General features: G+C 62.6%; 1 protein-coding gene across 1 annotated transcript; it reads right to left on the reverse strand.

The window, feature by feature from the left end:
• Positions 1 to 11,000: 11,000 nt before the first annotated feature.
• On the reverse strand, positions 11,001 to 19,702 carry LRRC52 (leucine rich repeat containing 52). Its single transcript, XM_054587827.1, has 2 exons — positions 19,081 to 19,702; positions 11,001 to 11,326 (listed from the first exon to the last, which is right to left on the reverse strand). The coding sequence occupies exons 1-2, from the start codon at positions 19,700 to 19,702 to the stop codon at positions 11,001 to 11,003; spliced, it is 948 nt and encodes a 315-aa protein (XP_054443802.1).
• Positions 19,703 to 25,300: the final 5,598 nt, after the last annotated feature.

Below are 25,300 nucleotides of genomic sequence, written 5' to 3' on the forward strand. Positions count from 1 at the left end.
AACCGCAACCCGCCCTGACAAGCTGGCGGTTACTGACGCAGAAACGGAGCCAGGCGCGGGGAGCCCAGCGTGTATTCTTTCTGTGACCCTTACGAGCGGGCCTGTTTCCTATTAGTGATCTTTTGTTTTCTTGGAGACGCGCTGTGGTGCGGCTTCCTGGTGAATTTCCAGATCTTCTTCCATTCTTCTTGTACGATCCATTTTCTTTGCGGTGGGTCTCACCCAAAGACACGGCGTACAGAAAGGGGGCTTCTGGAAATTATCATGTTTCAGCAACAAAATTGTTTAAACATCTGACTATCATTTACAACTGGTCTCTCTGGTCTCATCCATGGAAAATATCACACATAGCAGGAAAATTGGGAAACGCTGGCAGAAGGGCCCGGGGAGGCGCGCCGTGCACTCGCCAGCAGGTTTCTGGGAGACCTCAGCCCGGGGTTATTTTTCACTTCGATTTCACGTGTTGGGCGTGTTCCTTTCTGCGGAGAGCCAAGGATCAGGGTCTTGTTTGGAAGGTGAACTTGAGAAATCAGTTCGCCCACGTCCCTCCTGCGGGGAGACAGCGTCGGCCGTGGAGCCTGGCTCCAGAGCCTCCGGGAGGCGGGGGCGTCCCGGCGGGGCCGCTCTGACGGCTCTGCAAGGAGGTGACTCCATGCGGTTTGGGCCCCTGGTTGGTCACCCTGGGGAGCCATTGACGGAGCCCGTCCTCAACTCTGGTTAGGAACTTTGAATGTACCTTGTCTTCGGGAGCTCACGGCCTTGTAGGTTTCTCGCAGGCCACTTTTCCAGGGTGGTTTTGGACGAGACGCAGAAAAACCTGCCAGGAAGCCCGGGTGAGCCTGGGCGTGAGCCTTGGGGGCTGAACTGCTTTACTCTGGCGGAGCCACAGTCTGGCTCGCGGGGAGATTTCCCTGTTTCCAAAGGCCTGGAACTAGACGGGGGTGGAGATGCCTCGTGCGGCAGCAGAGCCTTGACTTTCTTTAACGTGAGAAAGGGGAAGAGCGTCCTTAGGCTGCGCGCTTCTTGAATATAAATGACACTATTATTAATGTACCCTGGAGGGTGAAGATGTTGGGATAATTAGTGAACAAGTCCGTCGCTGATAAGACGCACGACCAGAGAAGAATCGGCTTCCTTAGTTCCTCACAACGTGGGGCTCCTGGTTAGGGATTACAGCTGTTGGTGTCCAGCTGCATGCCAGTGGTCAAGCGCCGATTAACGTGCGAAACGCCCCTGTTTACAAGAGCACGTCTGCTCTCGCGAAACGAGGGCCACCCAGCAGAGATGCTGAGCTGCCCACGTATGTAATTTAAATGTTCTGGTTGTCCCATTAAAGAGTAAAAAGAAACAGATGCAATTCATTTTTTAAAAGGTTTTTTTTTCTTTTTAGAGAGAAGGGGAGGACGGAGGAAGAGAGGGAGGGAGACACGGAGGGTTGCCTCTTACACACGCTCTGACCAGGGACAGGGCCCACAGCCCAGGCGTGCACCCTGACTGGGAATCGAACTGGCGACCTTTCGCTTTGAGGAATGCCATTAAACAACATATTTCATTTAACCCAATAGATCCCAAATAGCCTCATGCCACTACATAGTCAACATGAAAGTCATTAGTGACATAATTTATATTTTGATTTTTGTATGCAGTCTTAGAAACCCGGAGTGTATTTTGCATGTACGGCATGTATCAGTTCGGATGAGCTACTTCGCAGGCGCTCAGTTGCCTACGTCGCTAGGGGACAACAGAGCTGAGCTGCCACTGTGTCTGCTGCCAGGCAGAGGACTTCAAGGGACAGAGAAATGGGGCAGGAAAGGGGAAGAGAAGAGCCCCTTGCCTGGCAGAGAACCCACGGTCCCAGGTTTCTCAGACGTCCTTCTGTTCAAGCTTTAAACCAAGAGCGCTGGCTTCCTTCCCGCAGCCCCAGCAGGCGACTGTGACCGAAACAAGAGCGCGATCGTCCGGACGCGCCGTCTGCCCTGGACCAGCGGGGCGGCCGCGGGGGGCGGCCGCGGGTGGCGGCGTGGAGCGTCTTTGGGAGCAGAGCACACAGCCCCACGGGCCACCTGTGTCTGAGCCGTGAGCTCCTGCCGGTCCGTGGACTGGTGGACCTCTCCCACTGAATGATGTGACCGTCCCCCTGGGTGTCTTTGGGGATGGAAGCCGTGGCTCCCGTGACCGGACCGCGCTCAGCTGGTGTGCGGTGTGCGGGGGGGCCTCCGCATGGGGTTGAAATCTCCCTCTTCCCCCACCCATCTTGTCTCCTCCGCGCACTTTGCCCAAACTCCCTCCCTACCCGCTCCCTCTTCCCGGGTCTGAGCTTGTCCGTCCTCCGCCACCTTCCCAGAACCTCCATCTCCGCCGCAGCCCCACCCATCAGCCTACTGCCGCTGTGGCTGTGTTCTCCGTGTCAAAAACTTCTTGTCGCCGCCCCCCTGACAATGGCAACACGTTCAGCAGCTGCGCGTTCGACGTCCAGGAGAAACGGCCCGAGAAATCCCTCCCTGCCGGGCGCACCGGCAGCAGTACTTTTGCTCTTGGCCTGCAGGTGGCAGCGTTGCCTAAGTCACGGATCTCCGCTGGGCGCCTCCGGAGTGAGTTTCCTTTTGTGTGCTTTGCGGTTGTTCATGGTTCGTTCTCTCAACAGGGAGGGAAGTTTTCATCATGGAGTCTAGGACTGAGTCCAATGCCGGCCCCCAGTGTGCTGGAGGAACCCAGGACACAGAGCTGCTGTCACTGGGGGACCCTTGGGGAGGCAGATGGCGCGGGTCCAGAGGGACCGTGCCTGTTGGAGGCGGGCGCAGGGCAGGGTAACCGGCCCTCCGCGGGCGATCCGCCGAGGCCAAGGCGCGGGGACAGAGGGGGCAGAGAGGTCGACCCTCAGAGGCAATGAAAACAGCAGGAACTCCACAAACCGCGGCCGCCGACAGGCACTGAAGGCTTGTCTTCTTGGGTGGTGACTGGGAGGTCCGTTTCTTACTCTTCTCTCCCCTTGGCAGCGCCTGCCATCTTTGAATGAGAAGGATGCGCTTAGAAAATTATTCTGGGCTTTTATAGCGCGTCACCTGGTGTGTAAGCCCCCAACACCGGGCCCTGGCCGGGTGGCTTGGTGGGTTAGAGCGTTGTCCCGGTTCAGCAAGGCTGCGGGTTCGAGCCCTGGGCAGGGCACAAACAAGAAGCAGCCAATGGAGGCATCAAAAAGTGGAACCACAAATCGAGGTTTCTTCCTCTCTCTCCCTGGCCCCCTTTCTAAAGTCAATAATTAAAAAAACCGCCCCCCCCACACAACAATAAACCTCCAACACCCAAAGCCGTGACAGTGTGGCTCTCACCCACAATCGGTAGGCATCTCATCTCCCACCTGTTTGTAAAGACAGTCTAGTCACAAAACCACTCCAGCTTATTTTAACTACTCTATCCGCCAGGCCCCCCGCCCCCCGCCATGTTATATGCCCGACTGACAAATGTCTCTTTCCCATGTTTGCCCCCCCCCCCAGCCAGATGGTGAAGACCCCGAGATTAAGTTTGAGAAAAGTTAACTTTGAGTAGGGTCTGCAATCGAAGGCCGGGGTAGATAGTCGAGTCTTCGGATATCCTCTAAAGGGCATTTTCCTCTTCAGGGAAAAATCAACTAAGGTGTCTCACTATCCGGTCCGGTTAGTGTTGAGATGTTGCACGCGGTTGCCCTCGGCAGCAGCTGTGCTGAGAACGTGCCAGTGGGGAAGGCAGGTATGAAGGTCACAGGAAAAGCTGCTTGCCTGGGAATGGCGTCCTGGGCCCCTTGGAAACGCCTTCATGTTCCGTGGCCGTATCACATTTCCAGGTTTTTCTGTGACTCACAGACAGGACCAGAGGGGACGGCGTGGAGCCGCAGCCGGGACACCGGGCCCCACTTGGCAGAGCCTGTCTGACCTGCTGCTGAAACGCTATCAGGAGAGCGGAGTGTCCGAGTCGGAGCTTCCGTCCCGCACGGGGCTCCTGGGCTCTCCCCGGCCCCGTGTGCGTCATGTGGCTTGGGAGCCGGACGCAGCGCCACCCCAAGGAGGGATGGTGGAAGGTGTCCCGTGGTGTTCTGTTTACGTGGGCTCCGAGTCAGGTTGAAGTCTCAGGACGAGGGCAGACGATCGGGCTGGTGGCTTCTTGCCCGCCTGGTGGAATCCAGGTGTCGCTGTGACGTTTGGTGGCTGTTGTCAGGCGGGAGGATAATCTAAGGGGTTACCCAGGCCGCGCTCTCTGGACCGTCCATCCGTGTGAGCCTACGGACGGTCTTCACGGGAGCAGACCCAGGGGAACTGCGTTTGCCACTGATTGTCTGCCTGGTGTGGGATCTGGCAAAGAGAGTAACTCGCGAGTCTCTTTAAAAGCCTCTTCCCAGAGGCTTCTCCCCGTTTTCTCTTGCCCATCTTTCCCCCGCGCCCCGCCCCCAGTGCCGGGCTGGCCTGCAGGCGCTTGCGAGCCAAGGTCAAAGCTACGTCGTCCTGAAAAGAGGAGGCCCCTCTGCGCCGCTGCCCTTCCCGAGCAGGCGCCCCCGGAGCTGACAGGCTTCCTCCGCTTGGCCTGGGCGCCACAGCCCACACGGGGAGGTCAAAGGCAAAGAAGACCTGAGCTCTTGGCGCCTCCCCTGGCACTCGCTCACCCCCCAGGCTTCTGTCCTCCCTTTGTACGTCCCCTTTTACCCAGCCTGACTCACTCACGCAGCCGCCTTCTCGCACGTTTCTGCTGGACATCAGGGCCTCCGCGGGCTCCCCGCTTCGCCTTCTAGAAGGAGCTGGTTTGGTGTCGTGAAGGTGTCTGGTGCCTTTTCTTCGCGTCTTTGCCCCTTCGGTTCTGGCTTCCACAGCCTTTCCCCTTCTGCCCTGTCTCCCCCGCCCCACTCGCACGTCCCCAGCATCTGCTGCCTTTGCCTGCTGTTCATGAGGGACTTGTGGGGGGGGGGGCTTGGTTTCTGTAATTAGACCTTAACGGGAGCCCCCTTTAAAAAGGGGGGCGCATCAGAAATACCTTTTGTACAATGGCTCGCTGAGGTTTGAAATCTTACGGGGGGCCGGGGCTGAGGATTAGGAATTCAGGTTTAGAAGGGGGGTCTCTTCAGAGAGCCCCGCTTTACGGGGTGTGCCAACACGTCTGGCAGGACCAGGGCGCCCAACTTAAAATTCTAGCCAAAACTTTGACCAGGGACCGACGTAGAACACAGACCGTTTTATATCTCTGAGTATCTTATTAAACCTTCTGTAGCGATTGATGGTGTGTGTATAATATCCAAACCACGGTAAAGAATCGAGTCCAGCAGGGTTAGAAATCATGATCACCGAGCGCTTTAAGGGTGACTTGTTTTCCTGTGACAAAGCCCGCATTTCTATGTAATCGTCGCCATATCTTCCTGAAGAGGAAAGTGCTGTCATCTTATTTTATAGCTAAAGAGACCAAAGAAACAGACTGATGGTTGCCAGAGGGGTGGGGCATTTGGGGAAAAAAAATAATAAAAACGTAAAATAAAATCAGCAAAAAATATACTGTGTCGACCGGGGCTGATTATAGGCTTGTGTTGGTGATCTGGGAAAAGGCTCCCAGCAAGATGAAAGCAAGAATTTTCCAAGAAAACATAGACAAAAATTACATATTTTTCACTCTTGTTACCTGGCCGGGCAGTTCATAAAACCAACAAACGAAAAAGCTGTGTTAGGAGACTAAGAAATGCAGAACAAAGTAAAAAAGAAAAAAGAGACAGAAACGATTGAGGTTAACACCTCCAGGTCACACGCGGTCACAGGCAGCCCAGGCCTGCTGACCTCGGGCGGGTGGGTCTCTGTGTTGCAGTGAGCGCGCAGGAGCAAGACAAACTGGGGAACAAATTCCTGTCCAGGCCCTTTCCTTTGCCCCGCCTTCTAGAAGGCGAGCAGGCGTCTTGGGCAGGCGGCCGCTTCTGTCCGTGGATCCCGGGCAGAAGGAGCGAGAGCTGAGGGGCTGAGCTGCGCCGGCGGGCCGGGCCGTGCTGGACGGAGGCAGAGCATTCCGGAAGGGGAAGCGGGGACGGCGGAGACCCGAGAGGTGTTTGGGGGCCTTTGGGAGGGCGGGCTTGATCTTGGAAGTACCTCTGTGCTCAACGAGAGATGACAACAGAGGGTCTGGAGAAGTTACGGTGATTATTGTTGGGAAGGGGATGCTCCCGTGGTGCCTTGTACAGAAATCGCAGCAAAGGTTTCCATGGCTCTTCAGATCTCGCTGAAGACCCGCCTGCTCCTCTTTGGCCCCTGTGCCTCGCAGCGGCTGGCTGCGCGCTACGCGAGCTCAGAAGCCAAGGTTCTAATCCAGGGCTCGCTCTCTCGCCTGCCGTTAGGTCGGGGCAGGGGTCAGCAACGCGCCGAGCCCACGCTCAGCGGAGCCCCGAGGAACCCCCTGAGAGACAGGCACAGGACAGTTCCGCCCTCACCCCCCAGCTCTGCGGACGGCGGGCCGAGTGCGGCGTGAGCCAAAGACCTCGGGCGCACGTTCCGGGGGTCTCCCAGCTGCAGTTCCTCCTTTCTCCTCAAACCCAGGCGATTCTTGGTGCCAGTCAGATCCGGCCACGGCTGTGCAGGGACTGCAGATGCCCTTCTATGCCCCGGAAGAGCAGCGGCGCTGCTCTAAAGGGAGGATTTTTGCAATTTCGCTGCATTTCCTAGCTCGTGGCACGCCAGGCCTTGGGACTCGATCCCACGGGCATAACGGCCCGGTGGCAGGGTGACCGGGGTCAGGAACTGGGCACAGAGCTGCGCGGTCTTGGCTGAACCGTTGACCTTGTCCCAGGAGAGGGTCCGCGGAGAGGCAGGGCGGTCGGAGGCCAGATGTGACTCTGGCGCGTGACGTGCCTGGGGACGGCAGGTCGGAACTTGCTGAGACCGGGCGATTCGCCTGCCGGCTCCAAGGCTCTCGGTCAGGGGCGGGGGGCTGACCGCGCGCCGATTTTACTGCCGTGTCCAGAGCGGGCTCCCCGGGAATGGATGGGGGAGCGGCGGCCTGCGGTTTGAATATCGGGACAGGACCACGCTCTTTTCTTTCTCTTTAAATGTTTTGAAAAGATCATTTATTTTTGGAGAGAGGGGAAGGGAGGGAGGAAGAGGGAAAGAAACACCCCTGTGAGAGGGAAACATCGGCCGGCCGCCTCTCGTACGCGCCCGGACGGGGGACCAAACCCACGACCCCGGCCTGCGCCGTGACGGGGACTGAACCCACGATGCCTCGCTCTGCAGGACGACCCCCAACCCACTGAGCCCCGCCGGGCAGGGCCCCTTGTTTTCTTTCTCGTTCCCTGAGCTACTTCCTCCCACACATGAAGTCAGCAGGCTGGCCGAGCGCGGTGCGTGTCGGCCCCAAAACGCGGCCCGTGCGCGATTCACGCTGCAGTCACAGGTCCTGGTGACCTGCTAACGCGTCGCAGCCTCTCCCCGCTCTGCGGTCGCCTGCTCGCTGGCAGCTTGGTTCTCCCAAAGATGCTATTTTGAAAGGAAGTGTCCTCGTGCGGAGGAACAGGCGTCGGGAGGTGGGTTTGAAAAGCCGTCCGCGCGGCGGGGCCGTCTCTCCCGTGGTCTTCACGTCGTGTCGGACGGGGCTCTCCGCGCTGCAGGCAACAGTTAAAAAGCCACGTCTCACCCACTCACTCACTCACTGACGTGTGCAATTTCCCGCCTCGTGCGACGGGAAAGCCTCTGGACATGTCGGTGAGGCCTGACCGCGTCTCCCGGGCCCCTCGCTCCCACTCCCTGTGCTGCTGTGCCCCGGTGGCCGCCAGGCGTGCGTTGGCGCGACAGCCACCGGCACAGACCCAGAGAGACGGAGGAACTGGGGTGGCCGAGCCGCCGGGAAAGAGCCTGAGAAGTCTGAGGTCTGAGCCCCGGGTTCCCCTCTGCACGATGATAACGCCTTGTGCACAGAGGATCAGGGGAACAACCCCCGGGCGCAGAAAGGCGCGCACCTCTGAGGCTCGGCGGCACGCCTGCGTCCGCCCCTTGGTGACTTGTGGGACGGGAGGCTGCTTCTGGTGCCTGTCCTGCTGGGCTGGTGGGATTTCAGTGACGGCAGGTGCACAGGACACCCGTGCGGGTACGGGGCACAGAGCGCCGCTCCGCCTGGCGGCAGCTGCTGCTCAAATAGAATTTTGTAACATGACCATTAATGGTTTCAGTGACAACGGGAACTCAGGCTGGGGAAGTGGCAGGAAACGGGTGTGGACGGGGCCCAAAGGGGGCAGGGTGGGGTGGGTCAAGGGAGGCCAGCCGGGGCGTGCGGGGAGGGGCGGCTCTTGCCCCCCGCGGGGAGCTGCGGCGGAAGGGCAGGCTCCGGGAGGTGGTCTGTTGGTGCCGGGGGCTCAGCGTGGAGACCCAGCGACTCGGTCCCACAGCCGGAGGCGTCACGGATCGGGCGTCTCCGAGTCCCAGTGACAAGGAAGGTCGTCGCACGAGGGAGCTCAGGCAGCACATTCTGTCCCTGAAGCCACCCTTTCCCAAGGGCCTGCCTTGTACCAGGGAGGGTACTAGGTCCTTTCTATGAAGAATCTTAAGTAGAACCACGGCCTGAGTCCGATCCTGTGTCGCTAAAGGGACAATGAGGACGACAGAGATTATATCGTGTCCAGGTTCACGCAGCTCGGAGGGGCTGTCCCGCCAGGTTGGTGACACTGGTCGATGCGGGGAAGTCCCGTTTCCTGCTGTTCGCTGGGTGGGGGTAAGGGTTGGGGCCAGGTCCGCCACAGCAGCCTCTCCCTGGACCCCGGCGACCCCCAAAGGGCTGCGTCCAGCCTGCGTGGTTTCTGGGCTTCTGTGTCAGGGCGTCCCCGGGGGGTGGCTGTTTAGAGGGCTGCGGAGTCCCCGCCACGGGTCTGGCCGTCCGGCGTGGCTGGGTGGCGGGCAGCAGGGCCGGGGGAAGAGCCAAGCTCTGCGCTGCTTCCACGGGGGGCTGGGCCGAGGGCCAGGCTCGCTGCCGCTCACGTGGCTGCGGGGAAGGGCCCGCAGCCGCTGAGCCGAGCACAGGCAGGGTCCCCCGGCCACCCCAAGTCGTACTGGGGTTCGCGCCCCTCTGTGCCGGGTGGTTCAGGACCCTCTGGGAGGTGGCAACACCCTAGACCAGCCAGGCTTTTCTTTAAAAAGAAACCCACACGCTCATTTTTACCAAGCGCGCACACACACAGTTTATTTGAAGGGTTGGAGTCCCACACCTTGCGTCAGGAGAAACGGCGGCCTTCCCTCGGGTCCCCGTGTCCCCTCCCCAGGGAGGGACACTTGAAACGCTGTGGCTGATTTTTTTTTTTTTTTATTCCGCTAAAGAACATGCTCGACTTATTCCCCCGTGGTTTTCCCGAGGCGGGACACTGTCTGTGGACTTCGCCGCTTGCCCGCCACATGGGCGCCGCCCACGCGGGCCCGGCCCACGCCCGTGTTCGCCGTGCGGCCTGTGTGGCCCGCAGCTGGCGTGTCCCGGCCCGGCTGTCCCCGTCGGGCTGTGGCGCTGTCCTCGCTTCCTCCCCGCCCCGCCCCTCACGGAACTGCGTCCTCCGTCCCTCCCACCTAACTCTGGACGGTATCCACGTCTCTCCACTTCCACTGCCCCTGCCCGGTCACCCCCCGGGCCCTCGCCCCACCCCGAGTGCTGCAGTAACGCGGGTCCCCGTTTCCTGTGACATCTTATGGCCACAGTGGACATTCGAAAGCTCAGACACTGCGTGGTTCTCACACCCAGAACGCTCAGCTGTGGGGTCCACAGGGGACGGGGGTTCAGACTCCCGTCGCGGGGGGTTGGGCGCATGCCCTGTCTGCCCGTAAGGCTGGGCAGCTAAGAGCGATGTGCCCTCGGCATGGCCGCTCTCCTCGCAGGGGGCCTCTGAGGGCGTGTCCCGGGGGCTAGAGCTGCCGGAGGGAGGAGGGCCGCCCCCCCACCTGCGAGGGGCAAGTCTCTGTCGTGCGAAGCCCATGGAACTTTGGGAGTCGCCGGTTCCCACCGCCCAGCCCGTCCTAACCCCGAGGAGCAGGTGCGTCTGAGGCGCTGCAGCGTCTGGGCTCCCTTCTCTCCCTCACACGCTGTCCCCCTCGGCCTCCCCGTCCCCCTGGGCCGCAGCTGTGAGGAGGGCCGCCCCGGGGGTGGGACCACACCGTGTGTGCCGGCCACTCGCAGAGCCCGGGTGCGGGGAGCGGCGGCCCGGGGCCCTGCAACTGTCCTGCCGCCTCGCCTCTGCGTGACCCCGAGCTGGTGACCGAGCCTCCCTGAGCTTCAGGAAAACAGGGCAAGAGCCTCGCCGGCGAGAACCTGCGCGTAAAGCTGGGTCTGATGCTGGGCGCGTGGCAGGGCCCCAGCGCCGGGCGGGGGTGGGGTGGGCCTCTGCGCGCCTCCCTCCTGGGCTCTGTCCCAGGCGCACACGACGAGCTGTCGGTTATGCCGACGCCTCTGGGGTTGGGGGGCGGCTTTGTGTGAAGGGAGAACATGGGCTTCGGGCGGCTGTGCTGCTGACCGGCTGGGCGGCCTGTCTTTCACGTGCCCAGGTGGCACTCGGTCGCTGTGAACTCACGTGAACGTTGTAGAGCCGCTGCGGTCCCCGGGAGGGAGCGAGCAGACGGCCCTCGGGCGCGTTCCATCCGCGGGGCTCTCGTCTCTGTCTGGCATCTTTCTCCACCTGACTCCTTTCACCCTTGATCCCCCCAGGCTGTTTCCCCCGGAGGGCTCATCTGGCGCCCTGAGGCCCTCGGACCCCTCCAGCTCCCGGCGGAGGGCAGGGTGGGTGCGCGCCGGACGCGGCCCCCTGCCTACGGGAAGCTGCCCCGGCCTTTGCGGGCTTTGGCCTGCCATCCCGCTGAGCCCGTGGCCGTGCCCCCGGGCGGGTGGGGCGGGAAAGGACCAGCCTGTGACCTGGCCACCAAACGTTTTATTTTACAAATAGATTCCAACCTTGAGGACCGCTCTGCGGGAGCGGGAAGCGGGGACGAGAACGGAGGCGGGAGCCTGGGGCGGGCGCCCGGCCCGAGCGTGGCCCCCGGCGGCTAAATGAGCTGCGGGAAGCCGTCCTGGCCCGCCTCCACCCTGCTCTGGAAGATCCGCCGGCTGACCGCCACCCGCTGCCCCGGCTCGTCCTCCTCCTCCGCCTCGCTGGACTTGCGCCGGGCGCTCTGGTAGACCACGGCGCACATGCCCGTGAGCCAGGCAGCCACGGTGCCCGCCGAGAAGATGCAGAAGCCGATGAGCAGCAGGAAGAGGTAGTCCTGGCCATCGAGGTGCGTGACGCACATGTACCGCAGCGGGTTCCCCACCTGCATGACGGGCCACCCGGCCAGCTCCGTGGGCTCCACGCACGTGGCGTTTTGACCATCTGGAGGGAAAACACAAAAGGCAGAATGCCGAAACGGTGCAAGTTGCCGGGTCCCGCGGCCCAGGGGTGCCTGGAGGGGCTGTCTGGCCCTGCCTCGCTGCTCAGGTGTGGTCTGCGGGCGCCCCCTGGGCCTCCTCAGAGATGCGGCACCTCAGGCCCCGCCCAGCCCTCCTGACTCAGAGTCTGTGTCTTCCCGAGACCCCGGGTGATCGATCAGTAGGGGCGTTAAGGTGAGAGACGCCCCGAGCCCGGGACCGCTTCTTGCCCCAGGCTTCGCTTCGTTCAGGGCGCCTCCTGAAAACAGGCTTTGCTGCTGAAGGGTCCTTGGCGAGAGAATGAGACCACACCAGGAGAGAGGTCGCTGTGGAGCGTTGACACTCCACGGCCGCCCTCCTGGGGACCCTACGCCCGTGCCAGGGACCACAGAGGCCACCCACGGGCATCATGCACCCCTCGTCTCAGCTCCTGGGGGGACCAGATTCCCTGGGAATGCCTGGTGTGTGTCCCCTGTGCACCCCCGCCCCTGCCAGGAGAAGCCAGGGTGGTCGGGGGGAGAGAGCCGCGCGGGGGAGCGGTGCTGCCATGCTGGCCAGTCACATGACCCACAGAGGCTCCGGCCCTTTCTAGCAGCTGACGCAGCGGCCTGCCCTCTTCCCCGAGCGCCTCCCCACGTCGAGCCCCATGGGTTTCAGAATAGAACGGAATAAAAGGGGACCCCGGAGCCAGACGGCCCGGGGCTCCGTCCAGACTGTTGCGTGCTGATACACAAATGCTCACTGAATTCTTAGAACTCCCCCTCCCCGACGTAACGTGCCCATCTTTGCTTTATGCAGAAGGGTCCAGACCTAGAGCGGCTTTGCAACCTGAAGGTTCTAGGTAAAGCGTGGAGGAATCAGGCGGGAGACGGAGGGAGAACCTGCGGCCGTCCCTGCTCTGCAGACGCGGGGCACAGGCTGACGCTGGTGTGGAGGGACCCCTCCCCTGCGTGCGGGGCGGCAAGGGCAGGGGCCGTATGATGTCGCCCCTCCCCCCGTGCCCTCGGAGGTGAGGGGACTCAGGGGTGAGCGCGCTCGGGCCAGAGCGGGGGGCGGGCAGGGGGAGAGGAAGGAAGGCTGACGTGATGCTGACAGACGCCGATGGCGACCGGGCGGCTGGCTTGTGGGGGGGGGGGGGCGGCTGGAAACCGCTGGCCAGGCTGAGGGCGCCCCGAGTCCTGCCCCTGCCCCGGGGCTCGGGGTCACGCACCTCCAGGGACACTGCGTGTCACTCCCAGGAAGACGGCCTCCCGTGAGTGAGGCGGGGAGGACGCCCCTCAGAGCGGGGCCAGCACAGGGGCTTGTGACGGAGGGAAGGAGGGGACGGAGGCCCCCGAGACGGAGTGTGGACAGCGGCCCTCAGGCGGCCCTGCCCGCGGGAAGTGGCCAGCAGAGGGCAGGGGCGGGGGCGGGGGCGGGGGCAGGGGCACGGCCCCCTCTCCCCTCCCCGCCACGTGTCTCCATCAGCCTGGGTCAGGAGCTGCCTCCAGGGTCAGCAGGGGAGGCTCTGCCTGCCCCTCAGGGATTCTCGCAGGAGTGGCTTGGGCCACCTGCCCCGGACGCTGCCTGGGAGCCAGCGGAGACGGACGTGCTGGGAAGGGAAACCGTGGGCTGCGGAGGGGCTGGGTGTGCCTGGGGCGGGGGTAGGGCGTCTATTTCTAAAAAGATTTATCTGGCTTTCCAGTCGGGGCTTGGGCGGCGGAGATGAGACCGAACACCCGCCAACCACCCCTTCGCCCCCCCCCGTCTGGGAGCATTGCCTCCCGAGGAGCAATCAGGCGACGAGTCTACCGCATTGTGACTGTCGGCTGCTCTTAAGTGCGGGGTGTGGGTGGCGCTGGGGGGAGGGGCCTGCGTTTTTTACTGGCTTTCTCGGCCCTCCCTGCCCCCCGCCCACCTCGAGTCACTGCAAGGCGCCCGCCGGTCCCTGGTTTCGCCGCTCGGGCCACTTCGCACACGCCCCGGCCCCCTCCACGAGCACAGCTAGGCCCGGCCCCGCTCCCCCGTGAGCCCGGGGCGCCTGCCCCGTCCGCCTTCCCGGCCTGGCCCCCGCCCCCAGCACCAGTCCCATCAGCGCCCGCTCTTCCTCGTCCTGGGGGAGCTGCCTTGTCACGCCGCTCCTTCGGAGTCCAGTGCCCCCCTTCGCCCCCCCGTTTTTCATTTTTTTTCCCTAGCCTTCAAGGTTGAGTGTAAACGCATCTTCCTGGGGGACCCTTCTCCAACCTCATCCCCGTTGCTCAGAGGGCATGTGGCTGTCGCCACCGCTGAACGCATCCGTAGCGTTTCCCTGTAGCATCCTTATCGCCCCGGCCACGCGCTCCCTCGCGGGGTGGTTACATACCAGGAGAGGGGGCCGCTTTTCTCCCCCAGGAGGCCGCTGAGGAGCTCCTGTAATTGGGTCTGATCGTTGTCGGCCCTGTTAATAAGAACCATCATGCGTGGGGAGAACTAGTTAATTTTTTAAATATTTGGGGGTCGGATCGTGGCATTTTTATTATTGAATTCTGAGTGCAATTCGACTGCACTCAGGGACGTGCCCTCTGTGATTTCAGTCCTTCGAACTTGTCTGAGGATTCGCCTTACGGCCGGACATCAGGTCCGCCGTGGCACCTTCGGCCTGTGTCCTGGGAAACTGCCCGCGGGGCCTTTGTTGGGCGCCTTGGCCCACGGGCCTCGATTCGGTTGCGGTTTTGTGGAGCTCTTCCCGCACCTGCGCTGGCGTTTGATCATTTTCGGCTTTTTATGGACTTTTCAGAACGATGGTCGCCTAGCCATTACGAGTCTGTCGGTTAAGGAGGGACGCGCGTCCTAGTCCCCAGGTGGGGCGCGCGCCGCTCTGCCTCTCCGGACGGGCCGCCGCGCTCCCCCTCACGCGCTCTGACGCCGCGCTGTCTCCCGCGGGGGAGGTCGTCGCGGCCACCTCTCCCTGGGAGCCTGGCCTTCTCCCGACGACGTCTCAGGTAACGCCACGCCGCGCCCCTTCAGCGCAGCCGCGCCCGATGGCCTGAGAAGGGCTGTATCGCGTTTCCTGGGTTCGGGTTCGCGCTGTGTCTCCTTTCCCATCCTCTCGCCTTGACCCTTCCTGTGTTTCTATATTCAAGGCCCATTTTGTAAGCAGCGTGTGCCTGGGTTTTGTCTGTCATCCAGTCTAGCAAACCTTGTATTTGAATCCGCCCACGTGAACATTTCATGTGAGACCGATACACTCAGATTAACTATTGGTTTCTGTTCACCTCACTTATTTAATATCCTTACCTTCTACTTTGTTGCCTTCTATTTTATTATTTCATTTCCTTTGCCTTAGCTTGTTAAGCGTCCAGTCTTTTCCTCGTCTGGCGTGGTGACGCAGAGATTATAGACCTGATTCCGGAGTGCCTGGTATGTGAGGTGCTTTACCAAATTAACCTCCGCTCTCAAGCACCCCACCGCGTAGTTTTAATTATTCCTGTGATACAGGATGAATACGTTGTTTGTACATTATTTCCTCTCTGGCTTGCTTGATCTCCTTGCCTCAGAGAGAGGAAGCTCCCAGGCACCACGGAGCGTACCGCGCACCGCAGAGCTCAGACGCTGCGTTCCCATCCCAGGCAGGGGACGGGGCCCATGCAATCCCTCGCTGAGCCCCGCTGCAGGGGCCCCGGGCATGCGCCCCAGTTAAGGAGCCCAGGTTTAATTACAGGTGTCATTAATGTTTAAACTCTTCCTGTGAAGAGCTCCTAAGGAAACATAACCTGTCCCCTTATTTATTTCCACGTGCAGCGCGCTGCTCACAGGCGGAAACACGTGCGCCAGAGACAGATGCTCAGAGCGGCCAGAGGCCTGGCGTGTCGGAGCTGGGAAGGACCTCAGCCTCAGGGGTCCCGGCTGGGCGGAGGTCGGGACAGTCGCCGGGACGCTTCCTGGACTGCACGCGCTTGCCGCCTCCCCTCAGCCCCTCAGGGCCCTCCTGCGGGGGCGCCTCCGGCTATCAGCTGGGGGGAGCCGCAGGCAGGGCTTTGAGATGGGGGGGATGCAGGCAAGCAGAGCCCTGCGCAGCCCCGAAGTGGCCCCCCCAGCCTTTCTCTCTGGCCGCCGCAGGAGCCCGGCGGTAGCGGCAATGGAAGGGCGCGAGGACCCTCATTCGTTCTGGAAACTTGGGCGTTGGCGCGCTGTGGGTGACTTTATGCCCCGTGGGTGGACACGGGGCCAGTGTCCGGTCCCAGCGGCCTTCAGTACGGCCGGGGCGAAACAGCCTGCAGCGAGGCGAACGTGCTCTCTGCTCACAGCGCCCTCGAATGACGTGGACCCAGCCCATCTGCTCCCTGCGGACACCCCCGAGTGGCTTTGCTCCCCCCCCGCCCCCGCCTTGGTGGCAGTCCTGCCCAGGCGCCCGGCCGAAGGAGGACTGCCTGGCGGCTGTCATCGAACAGCTCACACAGAAGGTCCCTCTCTCCTGAAACCACACCTGCGCCCACGCCTGGCCGCTGTCCTGTTCTGAGTTCTCACTGTTTCTGGGTGTCCCCGGTCACACTGCACGTGCCCCATGACGGAGACGTTTAGAAACATCATCAATCACTGACATCTCCCGCAGGGTGAGTTGGCGCAGCCTCCGCGGGGCTGGAACGCAGGGCGTTGGTGGCCCGGGGTCTCGGGTCGTGGCCCAGGAGCGCCTGCGCCTACGGCTCTCCGCGCCAGAGCCTCTGGCCCCGGGGTCCTGGCCTCACGGAGGCTGAGAACCGCTGGTTAACAGCCCAGGCCTGGGAAGAGAGTACTGGGCACCAAGTCCCCGGGGGGTTTGGGGGGTGAGACATTGTTCTAGTCCAAGACGGGCCACGTAAGACAGTGGCGGGGGGCGGAGAGCAGGCGTGCCCGGCTGTCCGCTGCGTGGTTGCACCCTGAACTGTGTGGCCGTGGTCTCATCTCCGGGGACAGTCCCCCTTGGCACTGCCATCGTGGCTCGTCTGGGGCCCTGTCTGCTGCTCACCAGCTTCCTCTCACTTCCTCTAAGCGCGCCTTGTCTTTCCATTTAAGTCCTTGGATGGCCAGCTAGAGGGGCGTACGAGAGTGCAGGACCCCACCCCCTTCCCTCGGGGACCGGCAAGGCTCAGAGAGGGAAGGCGCCGAAGTCACGCGATGGCCGCCGGGGGCCAGGTGCGTGCCCTCTGGCCCCTACCGCACTCCCTCCCTCTGGTCTCCCCGGACTGTTTGACTACAGACAGGGACCGCGGCTTCTCTCTCTGCGACCAAAGCACCCCGGCAACCCGGCTGCCCGATGAACGTACAATCAATGCTCAAGTTGAAGGGACAGTGGCGTGTCCCCTGGCACCGGGGGAGCATTGAGCTTGGCTGGCAGGGGACCGCCACGCTGTGAGGAGGCGGGATTCCAAAGCGTCCCACGTTACAAGGTGGTGCTGCCCCGCGCGGCGGCCACCGGCCAGGCGTGTGGCTGTTCCGGTGAATTGAAGTGAAGCGAAAGGGGAAGGCCAGCTCCTCGGTCACGCCGCCCGCACTTCGAGGGCTCAGTGGCCACATGTGGCTACTGTCCTGGTGAGCTTGGATCTAGACCGTCTGCACCGCGCTGGACCAGGCCAGGGAGTGGCGGCGGGGGGTGGGATGCAGGAGGCCGCCCTTCTGCGTTTCTGGGAGCATCCGGAGAGGCCTCGACCCTGTCCTGTGCGGGTGCACTGTCCTGGGTAGGGCTCTGTGGCCGCTCCCCCTTCCAGGAGCTCTGATGACTGGAAAATTCCAGCTCCAGCTGGTCCTCCTCTTTGCTGACCTCTGCCGAAGGGGAAACGGGCACTGGGGGTCTGTTTCAGCTCTGCATCGATCGGGCTCAGGGCTCAGGGCTCAGGGTGCCCTGGCAGCTGGCCCGGGACGGCGCGCCGCCGCCTCTGCCGGAAAGTTCGGGTTGCAAAGCGCGCGCCCGGACTCTGAGAACCCGGCGGGGTCTCCGTGCCTCCGTGCGTACCTCGTTGGAGGGTCTCTTTAGAGGGAGACCTTCGGTAATAGCACCAAAGCTTCGACGTGCCTGTTCAGCGTGGCCGTGAAATCTGGTGAACAGAACACCCTGTACTGCTGCCCCATGGGGTGGGGGCGATTTCAGCCAGAAGGTGACATGGGAAAGACGCACTGTTGCCCTCATGCCTTTTGTTTGGCTTCCTTCAAGGTGACACAATGTTGCAGAAGAATCTCAGTTCACTGGACTTCCCAAGAATTCCCTGCTCTCTCTGACACCAGAGCTGGCAAAGAGTTAGGGGCACGCGTGTCGTTCCGGCCAGAGATTTGTGTATATTTGCGGTTCCTCTGCAAGATCAGAGCCCTTTGGGGGGCCCAGAAGGGTGAACCTCAAACGGCTGACTTTAGCCCGGGGAGGGGGGGCCTCAGACGGGGAGGTGGTGGAGCAAAGGAATGGCTCAGTGCCCCCCAGGCCTCCGAAGCACACCAGGCAGGTGGCTCTTTCTCCCCAGGCGACGTCCGCCCCACAGCGGGACCGGCCTCCTTGTCCTCATGCTCAGAAAGCCGCCTGCACGTCCATGCCTGTTTCTGGAGGTGGGGCTGGTCTCTAGGGAGGCCTTCAACTGCAGACCCCGCGACGGCCACCCTGCAGCCGCTGGCCACACCCCGGGGCTCGTGGCCTGGCCTGAGGCCGAGCCTGGTCGGGCGTCTGGCTTTGCTCCCCAGGGGCTGAACCCCTGGGTCCGTAACCTGGGTGACAGCCCGGCTCCCCCCGGGATTCCCTCTGTCCCACCTTCGCAGGACCAGCTGCCCACCTTCCCCATCCGGCCTGTGCCCCCACAGGCACCTGGACGGCCGTGTCTCCTGCGCAGGTGCCCTGTCCTTCCACACCGTGTGCGCTGAGCCCTGCCGGCACCCAGGGCTGGCCCCGGGCTCGCCGGACGCTGCCTTCCCACGTCTGCCAGGCGTTTGTCTGCGGGACGCGTAGGCTGTGCCAGGACTCGGTGGGGCGGTTCTGTTCTCGTACCTGCCCGAAAGGGGAGGGCGGAGGCACTGGTGTCCCCCCGGGGCCACGGTGGAGGGTGGGGCCCGTGGCTAGAGTGGCAGCGCCTGGCCTGGGAATCTCCCGGGTGAGACCCGATTCAGGCCGAGCTTCGCGGCCCGACGAGGTCGGCACCCCGGAGGGAGCCGCTCCCCTCGCTGGCCTCCCCCACCACTGTCCAGGGGCTCACGGGCCCCGCGCCCCTGGTTCAAACGGGCTCTTCTACACACCACACCTTGGGATTTTCTAAGGTTCATGAGTGACCGAACGTGCTTGGATCCTGGAAACCTCTGGCCGCTGAGCTGAACGGATTAAAATATTGCCCCGTGGAATACGGTGTCCCCGTACGACTCTCTTACTTTGCCATTCCGGTCCCTTATCGTTTCCACACTCACTCTTGTATGTTGACGCGGAACCTCTGTGTGTTTGGTCATGTGACTGTCCCCACCTTAGGGATCAGGAAACGGAAGCCCGGAGAACGTGCGACTGTCCCAAGGGCAGCCCACGGGCAAGCTCTGAGTTTGGGACCAGACCCGGCTCCTTGAATCCCCCTTCCAGAACTTCCCCGCTGTCCTTGGCGCCTCTACAGCCGACCCACGGGCGGGCCCTGAGGACCAGTAAGCACGCTTCCCCTCCATCGCTTCCCCCAGACGTCCCTCCCCGCCCCCGCCTTTGGACCCCCCGTTCCCAGAGCCCGTGGCTCCAACTCCGGCCCGCGTCTGCCTGCCCCGCCGCGCCCTCACCTGGGTGGTTCAGGTGGGAGACGATCAAGTAGATGGTGAAGTCCAGGAAGGAGCAGTTACACTTCCAGGGGTTCTCGCTCAGGTACAGGGTCTGCAGCGTGGGGAGGTTTTGGAAGGCGGCGTGGTCCAAGGCCTGCAGGCCGGTGTTCCTCAGGTCCAGGTGCCTCAGGGAGCTGGTGTTGGCGAAGGTGTACTTGTTCAGGGACAACAGGTGAGGGTTGTTGGAGAGGTTCAGCCATACCAGGCTGCTGAGCATGGAGAAGCTGTACGGGGAGATCAAGGTCAGGTTGTTGGAGCTGAGGTCCAGGTGGATGAGCCTGAAGACCCCGATGAAGGTGTAATCCATCACTTCGCTGATCAGGTTGTGCTGGCAGTCCAGGTAGACGAGGTCGCTGAGCAGCCCCAGGTTCATGGCAGGCAAAAAGGTGATGCCGTTGTCGTTCAGGTAGAGCCTCCGGGTGTTCAGGGGTATGTCGGGGGGGTACTCCTTCAGCTCCGCCCCCGTGCACACCACTTCCTGGGCCTGACACTGGCAGCTCTTCGGACACTTGGACCCCGACACCAGCCCCATGCCGAAGGAAAAGAGCAACCACCCAGGCCCAGGGCCTGAAGCAGGGGACATAGTAGGAAGCCACTGTGCAACTACTCTCTCCTTCTACCTCCCTCTCTCCGATCAGACCAGACGGCGGCAGAGGGGCGGGGCGGGGGAGGGGCGCTGGAAAGAACCGTCACACTCTAGCCTTGTGCAGAGCAGTTTTCCATTACAGCAGAACCTGACAGCAGTGGAGACGCGAGGCCGGGCAGCTCTGCCCAGGGCGCGCGCCCAGGTCGCCGCTGGCAGCCTGCCCGCTTGGCAGCCCTGGAAGGTCTCACCCTGGCCCTGCGTCTGCGCGTGAAGGAGAGCCAGGCGGGAGCCACATGACCGCGAGGTTGCCGGCGGACACCTCTGTGATGTCAGCTGCCTCGGACGCCTGCCGGGCGGGGGGAGGGGGCGCTGCCTCTCCGTCTGGGCGGCGTTGGGTGTTTGGGTATCGGTCCGCCGCTGCCCCCCGGGGGTCCCGGGGTCCGCAGCATGGGGTGTGTGCGTGCGTGCGTGAGCGTGTGCGTGTGACAGCCCCCCTCGGCGGAGGGTTAGGTTACGCTGGACCCCTGACCCACAGGCTGGAGACCGAGCGTGGAAACCTGCCCAACTCCCTTCTTTACTGATGCGCAAAGGGACTGGTTTAGGGTCCCTGCTCAGAGGGACCTTTTCCTGAGGTCTTGAATCAGGACGGGCGCCACTGTGTCAGCGTCGTCCGGGGGAGACGGGAGAAGCGGGGCCTCCCTCCGAGAAGGTGCTTCTCTAGGACTGTGTTCCTAGTTTGCCTAAGGCGCTGCCTGCATTATAGGTATAATGTATATGAGATATATATATGAGAGAGATGTGGGGTCTGGCACAAATAACGCCCCTTTTTATTACAAACTCTTGCGTGACAAAATCATAAGCGTGTCCTTCTGTAACAGAACCACATCGCACTCAAGCACGCCGTACATGTTAAGTGAAATGTTCAAATTGCTGTCCATCTCGTATGAGACATTCACGCACCCTACGGACCCCACTCACGCGGGCGTGACTTCTGCCGGGCTCTGGGTTTGTGTGTATTTACATATATAGATGCACACGCACATGCCGGGGTCTTACCGCACCATTCGAACAAGTATAAGCTACTCCCCCTATGACAAAACGCAAATGTCTAAAACAATCTGAGTGTGATGGTGTGACTCTTTCTTACCATTCGGCGTCTCCTAGGGCTGTTAAAATAGTGGCCGCTTCCAGGGCGGACCTGTATCCGTTAATTACCTGCCCGGGGAGGGGTGGGCAGAGAGCCCCTCAAAGGCTCAAGTGGCCCATGCAGCCCTGACGGCAGGAGTTCATTCTTTGAAACGTTCTCGGGGGACGTCGCTGTGATGGTTGATAAGGCAAGGAACGCTGCGTTTTGCTCAGCGTCGTGCCAGCCCCGGAGGGTGACGGCCACCGATCAAGTGGCTGACGCCTGAGCGCGCCCCCCGCTGCTCTACGCGGAGAGGAACGAGAACGCCCGGCGGACCCGTGGCTGGCGGCCGACGCCCGGCCGCGCGTGCTCAGTCGGCCTTCCTCGGGGACCTGACGCGCACGGGGACGATGGCTGAGGAGTGTTTACCAAAAGGAAAGTGACCTCATTTAAGTAGAAAACGCACTTAAAATAATGACTCACATGATAATTGTACTAATTGAAGCAGCGTTTTATTGATAGGGGAGTTACCCTCTCTCTCTGATTAAAAATCCTTGCGGGGTCCTACGGGACCGCCTAGGGGAGGAGCCCGGCACAGGGCGCCCGGAGGGGACCTGGCGCCCGGAGCCTCGCGGTCTCCCTGGGGGCCAGGCCGGGCTGGATGCGGGCAGCGGGGGCGCGTTCCTCAGAGGGACAGCGGGCTGGGCTGCTTGTCTGTCGCCTGTTTCTAATTGAATTGATGGGGGAGATGTCAGTCAATAAAACACGAAGGTCTCGGCGTGCAGTCCTACAATGCGTCATCTGTGTACGCGGTGCCGCGGGTCACCACCGTGCTGCGGTCTGGGTCTCTGAGGGTGTTGTTTTTTTCCCCTTAGCCCCTCGGTGGTCTCTCTCCTGCCGGTGAGGGCTGGCGGCTGCTGGCCCGCGGAGGCTGGTGTAGCCGTTTCCCTGACTTTCCCCCTTTCCTTGTCTGTCTTTCTCCCGCTTCCTGGCCCTTGGGGATCCCGCGCCTCCAGGCCGCCCCCGGAATCTCCAGCCTCCGCCCGCAGACGAGCTTTCTCGAGACAGTGGCTTGGGCCCGGGCTGGCCTATCTGGCTGTGGGATGACCAGAGCTTCCACTTAGCAAAGCCCCAGAGGCGGAACGCGTCCCCGGTCACCGACCCACACCGCGCGGCTCTGCCTGTGTCCCCTGAGCGCCGTATTAACCAAGCAGCGCCGGCCGCGTTAACCCCGGGGAACCGTCCTTTTGCGGGAGGTGGCTGTGAGGGTGGGTCCCGAGGTCTGAATGCCCCGGGGGGTGAGTTTCAGCTTTGCCGGGGGAGACCGGGTCCCTGAAATGTGCTCCTCGTTTTGACAGAGGAAACGTTTGCGGAGCAGACACTGAGTGGGCCGGGTGGGGGGAACAGAGGACGGAGCCGTCCTCCAGCTGGCCGAGTCTCGGGGTGCCTAATGCGGTTTTTCAGGGAGCACCCTAGGAGACGGTTGCCTCAGGGGACCCGCTTCCGGACAAGGCTGTTCGCCCTGGGTCGAGGGGCTGGTGTCTGGCCTTTCTTTGTCTCATCTCTGCACGGAGGGAGGCGGCCTGGGTCGCGTTCGACTCTCCTTAGGGTTCCGAATCCCTCCTTCGGGGAAAGGCCTCAGACACCGCCTGGTAGGGGGGCGTCGCAGGCCACGTGGCACCCCCGTTGGGTGGCTGCAGGGGAGGAACTTGCAGCGTCAGCCTCAGCTGAGCCGCCGTTGGGGTGTGTGTGGCCGTTTCGCCGGCCCCCTCGGCCCCTCGGGGCGAGGGGACCGCCCTGCCAGGCGGGGTCAGTGAGTGTCCTGAGAGGCCCCTGGTGTCGGCACAGCCTCTAGCGGAGTCCAGCCTTGGGCAGGCTCCCACTGTAGCTGGACCTCATGGAGACACTGCCTTCCTGCGTAGGGATCCCCAGGAAGCCGGTGAGCAGGTCCTCTCGGAAGAGAACAAAGTTCCGGAACATGCCGGCAGGCGGGGGGCCCCAGGGCCAAATACATACACCTGCCATGTCTGCATCTCCCTGCGAGCCTTGGCTCTGTTTTCAGCACCGGCTGGTGGCTCCTTTTTTGTCTTTCCGCCAGGCTGCCGGCAGGAGGCCCAGAGGTCTGACCCTTACAAAGCGCAGGCCCGAGGGGACCGCGTCCACTGTGGGACCCCAGGGAGGCCTGTGTCTGCAGGGGTCTTCCACATTCGACGCTTCCTGCAGCCTCCACTACTCAGAGCGACCCCAGAGGACGCCTGGCCGTTGCACGTGTTTTGAGAGGCGTGGGTCAGTCTGTCAGCTTATCACAGATCCACGTGATAGCAGGGGCAGCTGTCCTTGTGCTGACACTCACAGGGGACCCCGCGTGGGAGCCCAGTGAAGTGGGGGGCCCCCGTGGCCGGGCCGGAGGGTTCCGCCGAGGAAGGGCAGCTGGGCGGCGCCTGAGCTTCGCCGTGAGAAGGCCGCTCAGCTGGTGACCGCGGGCGGGCGGGAGGGCGGGCGGGCGCCGTGGCTTCTCGGGGCATCTATTTCCTCTCCGACAAGATGGGAGGAGAGAGACTGCTTTCCCGGGGTTGCTATCAAAATCGCACGTGACTGGATAGAAGACAACTCCCGTCACTTACTAATGCCCCGGTGTCAGGCCTGGGGCCCTCCCAGCAGTGCAGTGAGCAACGTCTTACAAACGGGGAGACAAGCTCCACCAAGTGCCCTTTGCCCAGGGTCGCAGAGCTGGTGACGAACCGCACAGGGGTCCAGGCAGCTCCACTCCTGAGCGCCAGCCCCGAGTGACTCGGCTCCGCCATCCCTACCATGAGCAAGTGCTGCAGAAAGATCTGCCAGCGCCGGGCGGTTCTTGTCCGTCCCTTGTGCCCCATGGCCCCGTGGCCCCGTGACTTGAGGCCAGGCAGACCCCTGGGGCCGCGAGCTGCTTGATCTTGGGGCTCCTCGCCCGTCAGGAGGCTCACGATACTTTTCAGCTATACATGCCTTGGAGGTGGCCTTGTATGACGCTCTTCATTTCTCAGGCAAGGGAGCTAAAAGCAAAAACAACTAGCTAATCTCAATAAACGAGTGGGGTCGCCAGCAGCCGCGGACGCGCTGGTGGCTGAGGTGAGCGGCTCCCGCCGCCGCTGCTGCGGTCCGGAGGGGACCTGCCCAGGTGCCTGGGCGCGCTCCGTCCACCGGGCCAGCCCCCGGGCATCGCGTGCCTGTCGAAGCAAGCACTGCAGAAGTCTCTCCAAACCGGGGAGGCCCCCTCCCCGCTGGCCGGCCCTCCACAGCAATGTCGCTACTAACGTCCCAACACGGAGAGCCCGTGGGGGCCCCTCTGGGGGATCTGTGCCGCCCCCAGGCTCCCGGGAGGTCAGGACGAGGCCTGGGGAAGCTGAGTCCTGTCCCGCTTTATCCGCCTTCCTTGCGCAGAGATTTTAAAGAGAGCGTGTGGCGGGGAGGTGAAGCCTTGCGCACTACGGCCACCAGCAGGCGTTCGAACTTTCTCTGAGGCGCTGTCCACGCGGCAGGTGACCGGAAATGGAAAAGGGCCTCGCGAACCCTGAGCGGGGCTGTGAGGCTGCCCCTGGGTCTCACTTTTCCCTGTGGCTTTAGAAGGCTGTTGACTGGGGAAGGCTGGCGTTCAGAGATCCATTCCCTCATGCGGTGCCCGCATCAGGACCCCCCAGGGGACGACAGGGACGTCGGGGAGAGGCAGGGTCCTGAGGAGGCCGGCTCCGTCCGCTGCGGTCTGGCCAGGGCCTGCCCCCGGGGTAACCGAGCTGGAGCGACCTGCTAACTTCGCGGTGCGCGCTCTGGCTCCCAGCGCCGGGCGGGCTGTGTGTCTCAGGCTGGTGCACGAGAACCCAGTGAGGGCAGATGTGCACCCAGCACCGGCCCCACCCGCGCCCCGGTGCCCTGGGATTATTAGCGTCAGTATCAGAGGCAGGAGCGCTGATCTGTTGTGGGGTAAACGGCCTCCTCGGCTTCATGGGTCTTGTCCTTCCTGGAGACCCTGTGTCAGTATCTGCCTGCTCCCCAAACTGCAGAGGTGAAGGGTCAGAGCAAGGCCCACCTGAGACCCCCGGGCCACACGTCCTGCGGCATCGTTGGACCGCTCGCCGCCACCTCCGTGTTCCAGCTGACAGCTGCCACGTCGGGCGCGCTCAGAGATGGAGTCTTCGGCTGTTGCCCTAGCAACAGAGTTATTAAGCCAAGTTGCAGCGCAGGGAGTATCTCTGCCTGGTGAGGTAATGTCTGTCACATGCAGCCTCCTCATCCTCCCCTTCCCCTCTCGCCCGCCCCAGCCCCCGGCCCCACACCTGGACTGCTGCCCCCACCCCTCCCGGCCTCGTGCCTCCGCCCACCCCCCCCCCGAGGCCCTTGCCTAGTCTCGGGGACCCCACGCTGGCCAGCTCCCCACCAGCCCGAGTGCCCACGGTGATCCCTGACACCCGCAGGGCTGTGGGCTCCGGCCA

Source organism: Pteronotus mesoamericanus, unplaced genomic scaffold (assembly GCF_021234165.1).
Source record: "Pteronotus mesoamericanus isolate MK-2021 breed Mesoamerican mustached bat unplaced genomic scaffold, CSHL_Meso_final scaffold_1186, whole genome shotgun sequence".
Taxonomy (NCBI): Eukaryota; Metazoa; Chordata; class Mammalia; order Chiroptera; family Mormoopidae; genus Pteronotus; species Pteronotus mesoamericanus.

Bases quoted from the DNA above. Each gene is read 5' to 3' on its own strand.
- LRRC52 (XM_054587827.1), bottom strand. From the start codon at position 19,702: ATGTCCCCTGCTTCAGGCCCTGGGCCTGGGTGGTTGCTCTTTTCCTTC. The intron at 11,327-19,080 runs GTGAGGGCGCGG...TTTTCCCTCCAG, and splicing joins CTCCCACCTGAACCACCCAG to ATGGTCAAAACGCCACGTGC.